Below are 18,441 nucleotides of genomic sequence, written 5' to 3' on the forward strand. Positions count from 1 at the left end.
GCCAGTTCAAGGTGATCGGAGTGTGAAAGAAATCAGCTGTGACCCAGCGCCTTTCATATTTGCAGCCAGCTGGGTCAAACTTGGCAGGAAGAGCATTCAGCTGATCAGACACTGGCAGGATTATCTGAACACACTTACACTTAAAGAACAAAAGAGTATGAAGAATACATTGATCGGAAGAATCTCTGAACAACCACAACTGGTAATGTAATGGGTCAAAAGGGTATCTATTCAGGACAGGAACCAGTGATGTCATCTAATGGACTAATCAACCAGTGTGTTCCTGTTGAGATGTCATTGTATTGTAAAATCATCATCATGTTCCCACTTTTCTTTACTGAACAGAACCTTTGAGCGACCTTTCTTCATTAATCTTCATTGTTTTAATAAATTGCGTTCGGAGGTCAGCTGGCTCGCATCCTCTTTATTTAGACAAATAAGAAAAGTTTTTCTAACTTAGCACAAGCATGCCAGTATCTGCACTTTTTGTTTCTTTTCTTTTTCTTTTCTTTTATGACATTAAACACACAACTGAAAAACTCGTAGCTCCGTTATGCCAGCGTTATAAAATGTCTGTAAAGATAATTCTTGGAAAAACATGTTCCGCAGCCACCTTGTTCAGGTGAGAAAAACATCTCCATCAGACTCAGAAGAATTACATTTCTGCTAAAGAATCTCTACAAACTGTATAATGTTGAGTATCACATTTACAGAAGCAATTTAAAATTGCCGATTCGAAGAGAAATAAAAACAGCAACAGTATTTTACTGTCAACGTCGTGACATTTAATTACTGGATTCTTTATGCTTTTGCTATAATTAACATGCTTGCTCATCACACAAAACCTGGAGAGGGGGTGGTTTATGTAAAGGGATCTGTTGAGGCTCTTGCAATTCATACTGACCACCAGCAGAGGCCGATAGAAGTCAGACCGTACTGCATGAAAATCACAGAGCTTATAGCTTTGGATGCACGTCTAGAGCACCACACCAACCTGTCCATCTTTAAACCAGTGAACTTTGGGCTCGGGGAAACCTTTGGCCAAGCAGGACAGAGTTAAACTTCCGTTTATCCTCACTTTCTCTTCATGACCAGAAAACGTCAAGGATGAAGATTCTCCTTCTATCTGCGGTGGGACTGATGAGATGGAGAAAATTGTTAATCATCCACAAGTAACTGCTCCAGTTGTTTTCCCTTTCACTCCTTACCCAAAACACTGAGAGAGTAATGCTTGGTTGCTGTGCCTGCTGGATTTGTGGCCCTGCATGTGTAAAGGCCGCTGCTGTCTCCCTGTGCTGAGCCCAGGCGCAGAGCCTGCCCACCAAGGGTGTACGTCAGCTGAGGGGTGGACACGATGGGCTGATTATCCTTCAGCCATGTGATGCTGGGTGTAGGCGAGCCCGCAGTATTGCAGGAGAGGACTGTGGGAAAACCCAGCACCACTGACACCTCTGAAGTCTCATTTGTACCCTTGATGACGGGTGGAGCTAGAGAAAAACAAACAGAGAGCAAATTTTAAGCAAGGGATGTTGATTCAAGATTCAAGATGGGGAAAGTTTTCACCTTTATGTCTGTGGTGTAATCCTGACTGTTTAAAACGCTTTTAATTCTGTTTGCAGTGTGTCTTAGAACAAAAAGGAGAACACACCTTGAACTGTAAGTCTGAACTGGCGCATCTGGGTTCCTGCGCTGTTCCTGGCCAGGCAATGGTAAAGGCCCTGGTCCCTCAGTCTGACCGACTTCACCTTTAGGACCTGGCCGTCTTCCAGAAACTCCACGTGAGGGTCTCCGTCGGGGGACAGAACCCTGAACGCAGGCGAAGGAATCAATAATCAAATCAATGTAACTGGTCCATCCTTAGTGTGCGGCTGAATGCCACCATTCAATTGTTAGTGATCACGTACTCTCCATCATGGCTCCATTCCACTCTGGGTGCTGGTCGCCCACTGACTCGACACTGGAACTCCACCTCCAGACCCTGCACCACAGTGAGCTCCTGCAGGCGGGATGTTCCCGAGATCACTGGAGGAGCTGGAATAAAATTATATACAGAAAACATCTGAATAAATTAAAACATTATGAGAACTTGTGTGGTGTCTAACTCTGTTATCAGATAAATTAAAGGAGTAGTATTATGTGTTTTCTAGTCATATAACAGTATTTTACTGCACAATAAAGCAACTATGCTGCCTTGAATAGCTAGGAAAATGTTAGATATATAAAACATAACTTAAAAAAAATTTGACTTTGAAATTTAACGCCTTGAAATTGGGCCTCTGTCTCTTTAAGAAGCACCTGCTCTTCAGTACGTCATCACAACAACAACATTCCTCTGTTAAGCCGTTCATAAATGTTCTTGGGAGCTCTGGACTGAGAAATAGTTCATATGATAAGCTCAGTTCCACCAGTGTTTGCTCAGTGTTTGCTAATTGGTGCTGACTAGTCTGGAGGAGCTGAGCGAGAGAGACGCTCTGGAATGCAGAAGCTGGGCTTGGAAACATTATAACATGATATAAAGCTAAAAAAGTCAATTATCACAGCTATGGGTTCCTGACCTCACCTTGTACCACTATGTTGTATTGTCTCTTTGCCTCTCCAGCTGAGTTTTGAGCTGTGCAGGCAAACTGGCCTGCGTGTTCATGTTGAACTCTGTAGATTCTGAGCAGTCGGTTCCCGTTCTGCAGATACACACCGGGGTTGTCCACCTGGACACAGCAATCAGCTCTGTAAACCATCTGCCTCTTTACTGATAGACACACCAGCCACTTGGTGGCATTGTACAGCTAGAGATGGAAATGATACAGTATCCAAGTGACACACTCACAGCATGACCATCTTTAGTCCAGGTTATTAGTGGGGAGGGAATGCCGAACGCATCGCAGCCCAAAGTGAGTGGCTGCCTCAAGGTGACAGTGAGGTTCAGTGGTTGGCCATCGTCTTGGATCTCCGGAGGAACTAAAAATACACAATAAAGGGATTAGTGTGTCTGTTGTTAGTGGGAGAGAAAGCAGGTATGCAGCTATAAATAAATCCTCACCGTTTACTTTTAGCCTGGTTTTCCTCTCTACTGAGCCTGCCTCGTTGGTTGCCACACACTTGAAGTCTCCACTGTGGCTGGCAGATGCTGCGCTAATTACAAGAGCGCCATCCCTCGCCACAGAGTACTCTGATTGTTCTGGATGGATCTCCAGGCCATTCTTAAACCAGCGTACCCTGGGATGCGGTGAACCTGCAGGTGGAAGAGAGGGAAATCATTTGGATTCGAAGTGAGCACAAAACGAGCTTTATATTGACCGTGCCGGAGGAAAAAAAGATAAAGAAAAGAAAAGTAACTCCCATCTCTCTGATTCTCGACAGAACTTATCGGGCGCGCGGCCCAGAATGGAAAATGCCAGCTCTCCATTTATCTGCAGGACAGCAGGCAAGACGCTGCCAAAACGGTTAGAGTCCTTGCAGCCCCCAAGGCATGCTATAGCCAAGGTCAGACTCACATAAAACAGAAAACAAAGTATACTAGAGGGATGTGAGATGTAATATTTAAGCCTATGGTCTCCAGATTTATTACCTAACACTGAAATGACAGCTTTGAGCCGTAAAAAAAATAAAATAAAACAAAGGGATTGACGATTCAACTGAGGAGCCTGAAACAGATGTGTTTTGTGGATTACCGAGTGAAGGAGAGGTGAAAATGGTCCACTGGAGAAAGCTAGAATGTGAGGGGAAAAAAAGGATTTTCTACAGAGCGACAGAGCGGCAGTCCTGGAGGAAACACCACTTGGTCTATTTCCAGAAGTGTTATATACAAACACCAGCCGTGAGGTAAGAAAAAAAACACTTTTTTCAATCTGTAAGCTGTTCACCATAGGCAATGTTATCATGTGTTGCTTCTTTTAACACGTGTACAGTACAGCTTAAAGAGCTTTAATGCAGATTCATTATGTCATTGCTGGGAGGAAATGCATACAGATGTCCCGCTTTAGATGCTAACAGATCTCATTAGTAGGCCCATTTTTTCCCTTAGAGTCATTAGTGAAAGAGGATATCCTACATGTGTTTCTTAAATATTTACCCCCTTTGTTCGCAATACACTTGTTGTATTAATAATGTCCTCCTGGCAAAGATTTGCATTAGCATTATTAGGCCTGCTTAGACAGATTGATCTCAAGAGAACAATGCAGGGATGCGTGTTTCCTGCTGCTGACTTCCTCTCTTGAACATCAACTACTTGAACAGCCCCATAAAGTAGTACATTGTGGTATCTGCCTTCCTGTATAGCAAAGATGTAAAGAGGGCTATTTTGGCTTTATCTGCCTCTTCCCCTGCTTCACGGTGCACCTCAGACATCTCTGTCCTTTATCTGCCAGCAGCAGCCTGTAATTAGGATTCCTCTCCCAGCAGGCCGCGACACACAGGAAAGCAGATGTGGCTCACTGAGGCAGCCGGCAGACCGATGTTCCAGCTGTTGCTCCACATTATAGACACAGTCCTCACCTTCTCTCGTTGAGCTGGTTACCATGGCAGAGCTCCACATAAACAATGGTTGTCTGCAGGAGCTGTCTGGTGAGGATCACAGAGTGATTCCAGGGACAGGTGCCTACACCTGCATGCTTTGATAAAACTGTAAGTTCTCTTGGAAATGCTAGCTTGTGGAGCGGACAGGTTTCTGAATGGGACGACGGCATAGGGGGATGCTGTCATCATGCAAGTTCACTGAGACACCCAGAACATCACTCTGAAGAGGCATAGCTATTTCATATTTTCAGAGTATTGCGAAAATATTCCCACCCTGTGACCTTTGTCACATTTTGTCATGTTACAAAACAGAAACTTCAATGCATTTTCTTGGGATAGTGGAAGAACAATAATTTCTACAAATACAAATCTAAAAAGAGTGATGCTTGTAATTATCCCCCTTTACACTGATATCTCTAAAAAACGGTGCAACTAATTGTCTTTTAAATAGTAGCCACACAGCCCACCTGAATAAGCATAAGTACAGCTGTTCTTTGAAGGCCTTCAAGGAGTCATGAAAACCTTAGCGAACGAACAACATCATGAAGCCTAAGGAACACTGTAGATGTCAAGAGAAGGTTTTAGAAAACTTCAAAGCAGAATTAAGCAGTAAAAACAATATTCCAAACTGCGAACAATTCATGGAAAGCTGTTAATTCCATAAGTCAACTATAGAAAGAGAATAGCCAGACAGCAAACATACCAAAACATCCACATAATTTGATACAACAGGAAAGGAAGGTATAAACCAAGAGACTCGAGGTAATTGTAGAAGCTACTAAAATCCACAATCCAGGTGGAGAAATCTGTCAACAGAACAGCTATTAGTTATGACCTTCATAGAACAGTGGCTACAGGAAAAGTCACAATATCCCTGTTTAGAGTTTGCTACAAGCTATTTAGGGATCACAGCAAACAGGTAGAAGATAACACACTGGACTGAAAAGACAATAACAAAACTTTGTGATCAGCATGCAAAGTGATGTTAAAACTCATACTGCACATCACCCTGAACGCAGCTTTAAGCAGATATTGAAAAGAAATCAGTGGATAGCTGGTGAGACATGATGTGATGATGCACAGAGTGAAATCTAGGGTAACACTGGAAGAAAACCTGTTAGAAAACAAGTCCAGAGCTAAGTCTACATGAGATTCTGTGGCAAGACTTGGAGAAAAACGTTTACTGATGCTCAAGCCTGAGGTATGTTACAAAGAATAATGGAAACGTTTTTAGTCTCTGTACAGATAATTAACGCAACAGGGACGGTTTTACAAAGTAAAACACCAGGATTGCAAAATATATATACAGTATATATACAGGCAGTTAATTATATTAGTGCCATTCATTTACATTCTGCATGCCATTAATATAATTAGTGATGCTTATTGTTTAGAGATATAGAACATCTTTGTAAAGTCTCTTGCATTAGAATATTTTTTACTCATTAGAAAGTGTATTGCCAAGCAACTAAGCTGTTTAATTTCCAACAGAAGCAACTGCAAGCCTTTCAAAAGATCTCAAATAATTAGGTGACAATAATGTACTTAAATCTTTTATGGTATCTGCATAGACTATTCACTGTCTGGGATCTTAGTTTGTAGTGAACCCAGTATCAATGCTGGATACTTAAGTATGTGTTTGGTCTGACACTCATTGTTGTCGCACATCATTTGTTTTTCAGGCACTGTGCTTAATTGAGCCCTCACTGACAAAAGGGGACAGAATACAAGTCCATAATAGACCATTTAAAGTGCTTCAACTTCATTATTAGATGACATTTTATGTCAGTCTGTCACATAAAATCCCATTAAAACAATGAGGTCTGCAGTTGTGAAGTGATAAACTTTGACTAAATTTGAGAATTATACGTTTATATTCATTGTAATATGAATTTTCATTTTTCTTCTCACCATGTTGTAGAAGCAACCACAATAAATATACAGTGGGAAAGCAATGTCATCAATGCAATGCCAGCAAAAATGCAGCTTTTCAGTATGTGTGGAGCAGACTCGTCTATGAATCCTTTCATACCTTTAGCACGACAGGAGATGACGACTTTGCTGTTCACTACTTTCTCCAAGATGGCATCTCCAGGTTCTGCAAAGGACGGGGCCTCTGGGGGGGAAATGGAGTGGTGATAGGTTTTTCACTTTGAACTAACAATCTATTGATAAGTTAAAAGTGCATGAGGAGAATTAATCAGACATTCCTTGTGTGGAGATAAGAAGGAATCAGGGAGCCTTTGGGCATACAGGTAATTTCTGTTGTGACATTTGAGAGAGCACACAAGTACTTTAAAGTCATCAACAAACATTGTATAAAAGTCACTGGAAGTGAAAGTTAAGCACAAATGGGGGACTGTAATGGAATGATAATACAAAATCAAACAGATAATGGTGTTAGTACTATGGACATGCTGTTGGTGTGGTACACTCTTGGGCTTTCACACAACCTGTGATATATAAAACTTTGTGGTAGACCCACAAATAAATCCACAACTTTTACAACTGGCCATAAGATGTAGCAGATCAGCATAAGGTTAGAGTGAAGTCCAAATTGAAAGCCCTGTGAGTCATGTGTGGACGTGTATTGTCTTGTTAAAAGGCTATAACATTGTGCTGGCATGGTCAGAGTAGACCTCAAGTCACATCATTATGGCTCTGAACTTCCTGAGGCAAGACTTAAGTGTGTCTTTCCACAAATCCTGTCACAGGATTATGCACACACAGCTCTCTGTTGTGATACAGAACTGAAATTCATCACTGAAAATGATAGGATTCCACTGATCCTCCTGGTTATAGCGCCACTCCAAGCACAAAAATCACTGCTTTGGTATTAATGGCAGCCTATGCTTTGATGTTGTATATCTTGGACAAACAGAAACTCTGTAACCTGTAGGTTCTAACATTAGGCAATTGTGACATCTGTACAGCTCACAGGCTGGTTAATCTCACTATATAGCTACGTAGGCTGATGCCAACAGGTACCTGAAGCATGAATGTTTTTATAGCGAAAAAGTATGCTAGTATAAATCATTTTGTAATTTGATTTTAAAACGGATAACTTCATGTTTTGCAACCCTTAATTTTTGTTGTCTAAAGAAATTTAGGTAAATTACTAGAATTGTTTAATTCACTGGTGTATTACTTTTGGAACGCACTGTAAAATGTTCACACAGGCTCTGAGGTTGTAAAGCAGAGATATTCACCAAGAATTTCCAGCTTGATCTCTAATGTTTCCTGTCCAGCACCATTTTTGGCCACACACTGGTATGTGCCCTGATCTGCAAGGGCGACTGGATGGATCCTCAAGGGTGCAGAGTTCTTGTTGCCAACAGGACGTCCATTGTGGAACCAGCTGATCTCAGGCCGTGGTTCTCCTTGGACCACACAAGGGAGAGCCACTGTTTGGCCAAGCATGGCTTTCAGAATGGATGGTGCTGGCTGGATTCTGGGCTTGGCTGAGAATGGAAATTGGTAGCATCAACGGTAAAGTCTCCAGCATCTTTGTCAAAGATGCTGAAGACTGAATAATAAGCTCTGAGCATCAGATTAAGTTCAAGTTACAAATGAATCTCTTACCTTGAATGTGTAAATTGTAGCTCAGTGACACATTCCCTGCTGGATTTTCTGCAGTGCAGGTGTACAGTTTACTATCAATCAGACGCACATCAGTGATCCTCAGAGAGCCTGAAGGCAAAACAGTGAACCTGGGGAGGAATAGGGTGCAAAGGCAAAGCAATGGAGAAAACACTTCATGAGTTATTGCGGATCTGCAGCAACTCCTTAAAATAAAGAAGACAAAAAACTGTTTCCGTCGTTAGAAAAAAACTTTTATAATTATGGAAGAGTTAAACTGTACTGAATGCAGATATGTGGGCTCAGTGTATATTACTGACATTTTATAAGACAGACCATCGCAGAGTAGGGCATAATTCTGAGGTGAAAGTCTTTCTTCCAACAATGGCTTGCATCTTTACCACCTTGACCTTTTCTTTCCACCTCACAATTATTAATTACTTTAAGTTGGTTTATAATATGAAATCATAATAAAATACTTTGATGTTTTTGTAATGTGATGAAATGTGTAGAAGTCCAGGGTTGGTAATACTTTTGCAAAAGAGTGCAACTGTTGCTTAGTTTGTAATATTTTCTTAATTTTTAATGCTTTATTAAAGTGTTTGCTTAAATGCAAGGAAAACACAATGGCGCTTTATGCTACTTGGGCTCTTTTCTGATGTCATTGTTTTGGTGCACAGAACAAAAATGGACCTGTGACGACTGACAGGCATGACTAAGTGAAGTCTGGACCTCAGCTAGACCCGAGTTGTGCTCCCAGAGAACAATTAAATTCACATGTCCAATTGCGCAGAGCCATTACCGTATAAAATGGTAAAGGAAGCTTGACCTGGATGATATCACTGTGGGAAAGGTCGAACACTTGTTGGGAACAATGCAGCAGGTTATTTGAGGACATACAGAACATGTGAAAATCAGAAGTCTTGCTAAAGGATGAAATTAGAATGCGAGGTCATTCACGTCTCTGTAATCAAAGTTTTGTTTCTCAGAGAGCAACCATGTGCAATGCACAGTTTATGTTGAAACAGTCATTTGTTCTATGGATGTTTATCTGTGACAAACATCCATAGAGCATCCATAAGACTGTGGCAATCACTTACACTAAACTTTACGTCAAGAAGATGCTTTGTTACCCAAACAGCAGGAGGGGTCCAGCGTATGTTATAGAAGCTAAATGTAGGTCAGTCGTGTTTAATGATTTTGTGATAATATAAATTACATCAGAAGCTGTGCAGCTGTATAACTAAAAGTAAACACACCTCTGCAATTTATCTGAGATAACTCTGTCTGCCAAGCAACCGAATTCTAACAATAACATGTTCATGAAAGTGGAGACTCGTCTGTAAGCACAAAGAGCTCTCTATTATAGCAGCCATATGCTGTAATACCTCCACCACCACCACCACCACCACCCCATCCCTCCTCCCCAACCACTGTAAAAAAAAAAATTTAAAAACCCAGAATATCTACAATTAGAACCAACTGGCTGCCCGGTCAGTCCCTGCTCAGACTGCAGCGCACAGAGGAGTTGAACCATCTCTCTCACTCATTCATCACTCTCCACACTGCTGTCAAATCACCAGCGTCTGGTTTAGAAACTAACTGGGACAAATCCGTCTCATCAGCACTGGGTGGAAAATGAACAAGTAGTGGATTAGAAAAGTATTCGTACTCCTTTAATGTTTCTACATTGTGTCAAGTTCCAGCAACCACTCGCATCCATTATCTAAACCCACTTTTCCCTGCAGAGGGGGGCCTATCTCCAGCAGGCATTGCGCGAGAGGCAGGGTTCACTTTGGAAGAGTCGCCACTCCATCACAGAGTAACATAGAGAAACACAGGATCGTGCACACACAATCACACCAAATTCAGAGAAATAACCAAGCAGCCATGACTTTGGATTGTCTCAGGAAGTTGGAGTACCCAGAGAGAACCCAAGCATGAACATGCAAACGCCATGCAGAAAGCCTACCACCAGGATGGGATTTGAACCCAGGACCTTCTTGCTGTATGGCTACGGTATCTTATGGAGATTTTATGAGATTGAAATAAACCAAAACAAAGTTGTTTATAATTGTGAAGTGAACTGAAAAGTTTACATATTTCCATTTTTTTAAAAAAAACCCTGAAACATTTGGAATACATTTTTATCCTGCCCCTTTGAGTCAGTGCTTTGCAGAACAACCTCTCACTTCAGGTACAGCTGCAAGTCTTTTTGGGTATGTCTCTACCGGCTTTGCACACATAGAGACCACTTTTTTTTTTCTTTGTAAAATAGCACAAGCTCAATTTGATCAGATGAAAGGCTAATAAGTATATATGGGAGGAAATTCACCCCCACTCATTTACGCTACAATCAGCACCCTCTGGTCATTTCCCCTGAGTCGCAAAGTGTTGCTGCAAAGAACAAATCTTTACACGGCTCGCTTGTTTCCACAGGTCCCACATATGCAAACGGCAGGGTGTGGGGGTTGTTCTCACAGATGTGTTATTCTCATCAGACAGAACTTGTAAAGAGTCAGCATGTTGTTTTACAGCTCAAACACTTCTGGGAATCCAAGGATCAGGCAGACGGTATGCTTGAATCTCTTTTTCTGTCAGTTCATATCCCCCCCCAGCTTCCTGGCATTCCACCCCCACTATTTCCTTCACATCCAGCTCGCACAAGTCTTATAGTAATTGAGTCACCACGAGTCTCCGCCCCGGAGCCCCTGTCGTTCTCCTATCTATCCTACCCAACCCGTATCTCATAACCAGACGACATGCGCCGCAGGCTGTCTGATTATGAGATTTTGTCTATGATGTATCCAATATGTTGCTCCGATCTGTCAGCCCGTCGGCACCTAGGGGTGACCACATATAATAATAAGGTACCAGGCCAGATTCCACCAGATGTTCCTCTTCAGCTTGGACTGTGGGTGAGGCCTATGCACACGCACAGCTTTCAGTGGGCTGTCACTATCTCAGCCTTACTCCACTTTCAAGGCATCATCAAGAGAAAATAATAAAAATAAATAAATCAGCAGTACTTTCAAATGAATGCTTCCCGTCAGCAAAATGCCCTTGTATTACTAACTGTCTGACATGTTGGTAAGGCTGTTAGAAATACAAAGGTGGGAAGCATGTGTCACTTTCCCGTTAAGTGTAATATGACTGCATATTGATGACCACAGAAACCATGTTCTTACCCAGCTGTGACGGGGGGGATGGGATGCCCGTTGCGGCTCCATTTGACTAATGGGGAAGGACTTCCCTGGGCCTCACAGGGGAGAACCACCTCAGTCCCCACCTCCGCCGCCATCCTAACGATGTTGTCATGGCCGCTCACGCCCATAATCTTTGGCAGACCTTAAAAAAAATAATGGAAGAACGAGTTATGGCAAAGTCATTCTAGGTCTTTTGTCTTATAAAAGGCCGAATGCACCTAAAATACTCCAGCAGCTGACTGTTTCACGTTATGTTAGGCTACAACCACAAACTCAGTGTATTTTTATTGAAATTATGTGATAAACTCAAAGTAGAACATAATTACTGTGGTGTGTGTATCTGTATTCACAGTGGCGCAAAAGGTGGCTATGCAGTGTATGCAATGCATAGGGGCGCTGCACTAGAGGGGGCGCAAAAACGATGTGGGGAATTTATTTTTTATATAGTCAGCATTTTATGTACTTAACAGCTGTTTGTGTATGAAATGATCAATAACAGAGGAACAGCACTGATTAGGCGCCCCCCTCCCATACAGGCAGCTTGGGCAGCAGCTGAGGCGTGTTTTGTTTTCTTTTAAATTTGTAGTAATGCCTCAACAACAGGGAGCTAAAGATGGGGCGCAGAAAAAACTCCGGGGCCCAAAACAGAAAACGGAAGAGGGGGAAGGATAAAGATGTTGGAGAGACGAAGAAAAGCTTTTCAAAGTGGTTGAAAGACAGAAGGTAAGAAATGTCCGTGTATCAGCAAGAGAGTTGTAAATATTCAGGTTAGCTTAAGCTAGCCTACAATGATGATGTTCGCATCCACCTCAAAAATATGTAGTTGCGGCCCTGGCTGCAGCAAACACAGTTTGACTCTGATAATGTGTCGGATGAATGAACACGTGACGTCAGCGCAGCAGGTGCAAAGAGCCCATTGGTACATTGATCTTGTAGCCAGAGAAACTGTAATCTGTTTTGGATTCTTTAAAGTGGACTGCAAACATTTGTTTTTGTTTTATATTGGCAATAAAAATAAAGGTTTCAAGAGCAGAGCTAATGGTGCATTTGAAATCCATGAAGGCTATGTGTTCCTCTGTTTGATCAATGACTATTTACCAAGAGAGTTAGTTTTAGTTTCACTGAATCAATTAAAAGTAAGTCCTGTAGATTTAATATTTCTCTATCTTAATAAAGTTTTGTTCATTATTAAAAGAATGTTAAGATGTCCAGAATCAGCTGCAGCTTGTTTTTTTTTAATCTGCGCAAAGAAAAATTTACATTCTTATCTAATATTTTAATTCTTATAATTCTACATAATTATTACTCAGATTTTTATAAACATCCTTTGGACCATGCAAAGCATTTTAGCTGTTTCTCTATAAGATCTATTTTCTATTTCCAGTTATTAAGTTCTTCCAAACTGCTATGAGAGCAACTTGAACACAACAATCATTTTATTTTGATATTTTTTCAAATCATCTTTCCATTCTCTTACTTTGACTCACTTGCTCCTTGCCTTTCTCCTTATTTCTAAATCACCACATGTGCCTACTTACCAAACTACTCAGTTTATTAATTCCTGCAAACCATGAGCTGGTAGTTTTCATCATTATTTTTCTTTCTATGAAACTTTAACTGTTTAAAGTTTCCTCATCCTTTTCCTTCTTAAAAACACTTTCATATTCCCCTTTCTTGTGTTTCACATTCCTGTCTGTTACTTGTTTTCCTTTATGACTTTTGTTCCAGTTTTCAGATATTTTTTTATTTATTATATTCATCTACTTATTCCTGTATTTATTTAGTTAGTTTTTCATTTAGTCATCTATTTATTTGCCAACACACTGTTATCACAATCTTCTGTTTCCTTAATTTCTTGGCTCTTTCTTTAGTTTTTTATTTTATCCTATAGTTCTAGTTCTATTTTAGTATTTAATTAACCTTTTAACCTGTACTTTACTATCCATTTATTCAGATATTTTGTATTTTATCAGGGTCCTGCCCTTCAACACACTCCCAATATTTTCACTGCTGTTAATCTTTTGATTTACATTTACTGTTGAAATATAAAGCAGTAATTCGTTCAATGGTTGCTATGCCGCTATCTGCTGTGTATTCTCCAGTACTGCAGTTATTTTTCTACCATTCCGGACAATTTAAATGAATTCATTTATAAAAGAAATTAAACGAACACATATTGAAACACTTCTCTCCACTTCCTGCTATTTTTACCCATTTTAAACAATTTAGACCAGTTTGTCAACACCTAGGCTGTTCTAAAAACTGGTTTCTTTTTTATAGTGGGTAACAATTAAAAATACCAATTGTGGTAATCCTTTCTTGGACTCTTACGAGTGGAGGATTCTTGCCTCTGCATCCACAATTGGTTTGCTCCTTCCAAACCCGCTACTTTAAATGAGATAAAATACCTAAAGGTGTTTATACCTCCAATCACACTTCAGTTCCGGAGCTGAAGCGTCTTCACGCAGGACTCCGCCGCCCTGTTTTTTACGGAATGAAACTTTTAAGACGGATTTAAGCGGCTGCTCGCTGGACTCCGCCATCCAATTATCACCACAACAGCATAAAGTTAAAGCCGTTTAGTTTCAGCTGTTAGAGCCCAGGATTCACAGCGTTTCTTACACAGGATTTCTTTTAACGCGAACGCCATCAACTCATTCACGCTTTTCTTTTAAAAGAGAATTTACTCTCAGTAAACGGAGTCCCGTCAAGCGTCAGATTCCAGCTGGTAAACCAAATACCAGTCCCGGATCTCTAAACTCATTCTGAAGAGTTTAGCCGTGCGCACGGTCCTTCTGGATTCGGTCTCACCCGCTGGAATCCTTCAGGATCTTGGGATCCGGCTTCGAAGGACCAAATTAATGTCAGGTTCATCTACCTAAGCATTCTCAAACTGAAAAAGAAGAGAGAGACAAGTGAGTTTTAGATTTACTAGCAAGGAGAACGGACAGCAGCGTGCTTTAGTTACAATCTACCCGCTCTAAAACAGCTCCTCCCAGAGACTTTCTTTTTATTTCCTTAGGGCGGTCCTAGTTACAGAGCCTATTCAGGGGTCTCAAACTCCAGTTCTCGAGGGCCGCAGTCCTGCAACTTTTAGATGTGCCTCTGCTGCACCACACCTGAACAGAATAATTAGGTCATTAAGGCTCTGGAAAACTGATCTACACAAGGAGGAGGTAATTAAGCCATTTCAATCCAGTGTTTTGTACCTGTGGCACATCTAAAAACTGCAGGACTGCGGCCCTCGAGGCCTGGAGTTTGAGACCCCTGGATTTGGTTATCTTGAGTTAATCACATAGCAGCTGCTTCTTCTGTTCTCTTGAGTCACAGGTGTGTTGCACCTGCAAGCTGCCGTAATGTAGAATGCAAAATTCAGAGTTCTTGTTTATTTCCTTCTGTAGAAACAATGCAGGAACTGATGAACCCACAGAACAATGAGGTGTCTTGTGCATCCCTGTCTCATGTACAGTTCCTCTGTTTCTGGTTCATAAACTTCGACCCTTAATCATCCGTCAGTCATCACTCTTGCTGCAGACCATCTGGTGTCAGCTTCCAGTTTGACCCGTTTAGATGTCTTCCTGCAAGCATCTCTCACTAGGCACAAATTCCAAAAGCAAACAAGAGTATTTATATTTGTAATTAATTTAAACGCATCACTATCCCACAAACATCCTGTTTCCAGCAACCCAAAATATCATTTTCTGTTTAAAAAAAAACCCAGGGTGGCACCCAATACGCCAACGTACTTGAACCGTACATATGCATGAAAATTCTCCCTACTTTCTGACATACTGAAAGTTCCTCTTCCTGTATATGTACCCTAACTGGTTCTTCCCTTTGCTGGACATCTTTGCTTTTTTCCGCCAGCCTGGATTTGATCCTATCATTTTTAATCTTTAGAGATACAATCTCTTTATTTAACTCCTCATTTTCTCTCTCTAGCCACTCGAGTTTTTCTGTTGTTTCTCTTAATTTGTCCGCTGCAGTGTTTCTCTGTTTTTTCCGGTCCTCTTCCAGTTTAAGTGTTATTCTTAATTTGGCTTCATTATCACATCTTAGTTGGCATATAGTTGCATTTTCTTCCTCCAGGTCCAGATTAATTTTTCTGATTTGTTTTTTGTAAAATGCATTTGATTTTAGAAGTAAGCTATTTTCCTCATGCCAGTCGTGTGTCTTGTCCGTTCTGTTTAATCTCTCTAGTTTGATCTTCAGACTTTCTACGGTTTTCTGTAGCTCTTGGTTCTCCTCCTGCAGCTTGCTGCGGTTCTTCTGTAAATTGTTTATTTTTGTCAACAAAAAATTATCCTCTTCCATCTTTGCTCTCTGGTTCAAACTGCAAATGAATTTCTCTGTGGAATCTGGCAATACAAAGGCAGCCGCCAGTGATGTCATAGACAGGATGAGTGACATCACTATGACATCAAAGCCACAAGAAGTCTGTTGGGTGTGGGGGAGGGGGGGATGTTTTTTTTAAAAACTTTATTCACAGACACACTGTACAACGACAGAGTGAAACATTTGTTCTGCCTCCAGAACAAAAACAAATACAGATAAATATATTCAAGATGAAGAAAAAGCTACGGGGCTTCGGTTCCCAACTGTTCATTCAAAGCAGTACAGAGTTCAATTGTTTTAATAGCTATTTTCTGTCTTTGATAGTCTGGATATAAAAGTTAAGTTCATTGTAAAATGCAGCAAAGCATGGCTTCCCCTACCTGGAACAATGAATATGATATTTAAATAGTGACAATAGAGGATTTATGAGAAACTCTGAACTGTTGGGCTCTTTGCACCTCAGCTTCCGCGTTCGGGGCAAAGCGGCTCAATCTTTTCCGATCTATTGAAAAAGGCTCTTTACACTGGGCGTCTGCAGGGCTTGTCCAAGGTAACAATTAATGATGTACATCGATCCGAAGCCCCGACAATAAGCTGGAGAAAGGTTTCAACATGTTCGCCTCGTTATACACAGATACGAAGGTGAGTTTTACTTCCTTTAAACTTTGTGGCTAACATTAGCTTTAGCTTATGCTAGACATTTTTCTTGTAAAAATGTGCTATTTAAGTATCTAAACATTTTTCATCCATTCTAACGGACAATGTTTTTACCTTGTTTTCAAGTATATTACCTGCGTTTATTGTTGTTAATGTTAGAGACCAAGTAACGGTCTAGGGTACTATAATGTCCCCTCCAGTTCTCCCCGGTTCCTACGCCTACGGCTCTGACTGTAATCCTGGACCTGTGCTTCTGTCTGCTCAGTCCTCTCAACCCTCAGCCGATCACAGTACAGTCACAACGCTCATACTGCTGTTCCTTCCTGTTGAAAGGGAGTTGTTCTCCACCACAGTCGCCCCGTGCTTTAGATGTAGAAATTGTTGGTAAATCAATAATCAGATGGGCTTAATTTATATCCACTAATCAGTTTGTAACAGTGATGAACTAAAATTGTGACTGGATCTGAATCTACGTATTTTTTGTTCAAATGAATTGAATTGATTTAAACTGAATTTAGACCAAACCAGACAAAAACTGGTTTGGATGAATTTGACCTGGTTGAATTATAAAGTGGACTAAGCTGACAGCAGTGCAGTAAATTCCCTGGTAGATGGCTTTGCTGACTTTATATTTGATAAAAACAAAGTGGACATGAACAGCGGATGGCGTTGCTGTCCAAATCCTCTCTGACTGTGGAATAAACTTCACACTGGATTTCAAGCACGGTCGATTCTGTGCCTCTACACTTTTCCTTTAGGTTCTGGGACCTTAATTCCCAAATTAAAGTCAAAATGTATTTTCATCTATAAAGGCAACTGGGCAACTTTATATCCCAAGTATGACGCTCATGATGTTGTCAGATTACTTTACGACTAAGAGTCTTCAGTCAGAAGCTTCATCAAGTTTGCTGTAATGCAGACTGCTACAAGAGATCCTTCCTAACAACCATTTGAAGAACCTTGAATAACATGATATTTAACCATATTTTACTTAATTTTAGGATCAATAATGTATTCTTGAATTCATATTGAATTTAACTTTGTATGTCTCTTGAGACTCCAGTGGTTGTCTACACCTTCTGAATCTCTCCCAAATTCTTTACTGGGCTTCGTTTCACAATCCTGACAAAACTGTGATTGTCCTAGACAGATGTGCACATTGTCCTACCACACTTTCTTTCTTCCACTCAACTTTCCATTAACACGCTTGCATATAGAGCTTTGTGGCGAACCCTTCAACATTTTGTCAAGATAATAAAAATAACGTATCACATAAATCAAATATATAAATGAGTTTACTTTTTCTAACTCAAGTATTAAAATAAAACTTTTAGACAATCTTCTAATTTATTTAAACCCCTCCACATGCTGGCTTGCACGCCGAACCTCCCGACAACTTGCAGGTGGCTATTATTAAGTCTAACCCTTTCATGCATAAATTATGATCCTTTGTCTCAGAATTTTTTTTCCATTTTTTAAAATTTTTTTCTTAAGGCATTTAAAAGGTAGGAATTGTTTTTGTTAAAATATATATATTTTTTTTATGTGATCAATTGTAATTTTGTCCAAATACACAGTTATTTGAAAAATACATCAGTAGTATTGTTCCTTAGGGGTTATCTGATGTAACAATATTTTTTTTACTTGCAAGACTCGTCTACAGTAGAAGGAGGGACCGGGTCGGTTCTCATGCTTTTTTGTCTGTCGGCCATATTGTATTTAACAAAAATAATTTCTTGCATTTGCAGCTGATGGCCAGTAGTTGATGGTATATTTTATGATGCATTAGTGTCCACTTCAGTGGTCTGTGTGCATTTATAACATAAAAATCCACAGGAAGCACAAGAAAATGGCTTTTAGATAGCTGTCCACTGTAGTGACCACTATGCATGAAAGGGCTAATAATAGCCACGACTCTTAGTCGTAAAGTAATCCTGACAACATCATGAGCGTCATACTTGGGATATAAAGTTGCCCAGTTGCCTTTAAAGATGAAAATACATTTTGACTTTAATTTGGGAATTAAGGTCCCAGAACCTAAAGGAAAAGTGTAGAGGCACAGAATCGACCGTGCTTGAAGTCCAGTGTGAAGTTTATTCCACAGTCAGTGGTGCAAAAGGTGGCTATGCAGTGTATGCAACGCATAGGGGCG

At 40.6% G+C, this 18,441-nt stretch overlaps 1 protein-coding gene across 1 annotated transcript in view; it reads right to left on the reverse strand.

The window, feature by feature from the left end:
* The window catches only part of hmcn2 (hemicentin 2), a 69,252-nt gene that overhangs the window by 25,286 nt on the left and 25,525 nt on the right, over positions 1 to 18,441 (reverse strand). Inside the window, exons 22-32 of the mRNA XM_032578448.1 lie at positions 11,280 to 11,439; positions 8,095 to 8,222; positions 7,722 to 7,973; positions 6,545 to 6,628; positions 3,038 to 3,229; positions 2,825 to 2,955; positions 2,561 to 2,705; positions 1,905 to 2,031; positions 1,649 to 1,806; positions 1,209 to 1,487; positions 995 to 1,137 (exon numbers count right to left, since the gene is read on the reverse strand). Of these exons, the coding sequence (XP_032434339.1) occupies positions 995 to 1,137; positions 1,209 to 1,487; positions 1,649 to 1,806; positions 1,905 to 2,031; positions 2,561 to 2,705; positions 2,825 to 2,955; positions 3,038 to 3,229; positions 6,545 to 6,628; positions 7,722 to 7,973; positions 8,095 to 8,222; positions 11,280 to 11,439 (1,799 nt within the window). The remainder of the gene's footprint in view (positions 1 to 994; positions 1,138 to 1,208; positions 1,488 to 1,648; positions 1,807 to 1,904; positions 2,032 to 2,560; positions 2,706 to 2,824; positions 2,956 to 3,037; positions 3,230 to 6,544; positions 6,629 to 7,721; positions 7,974 to 8,094; positions 8,223 to 11,279; positions 11,440 to 18,441) is intronic.

This window comes from Xiphophorus hellerii, chromosome 12, assembly GCF_003331165.1.
Source record: "Xiphophorus hellerii strain 12219 chromosome 12, Xiphophorus_hellerii-4.1, whole genome shotgun sequence".
NCBI classification, from domain to species: domain Eukaryota; kingdom Metazoa; phylum Chordata; class Actinopteri; order Cyprinodontiformes; family Poeciliidae; genus Xiphophorus; species Xiphophorus hellerii.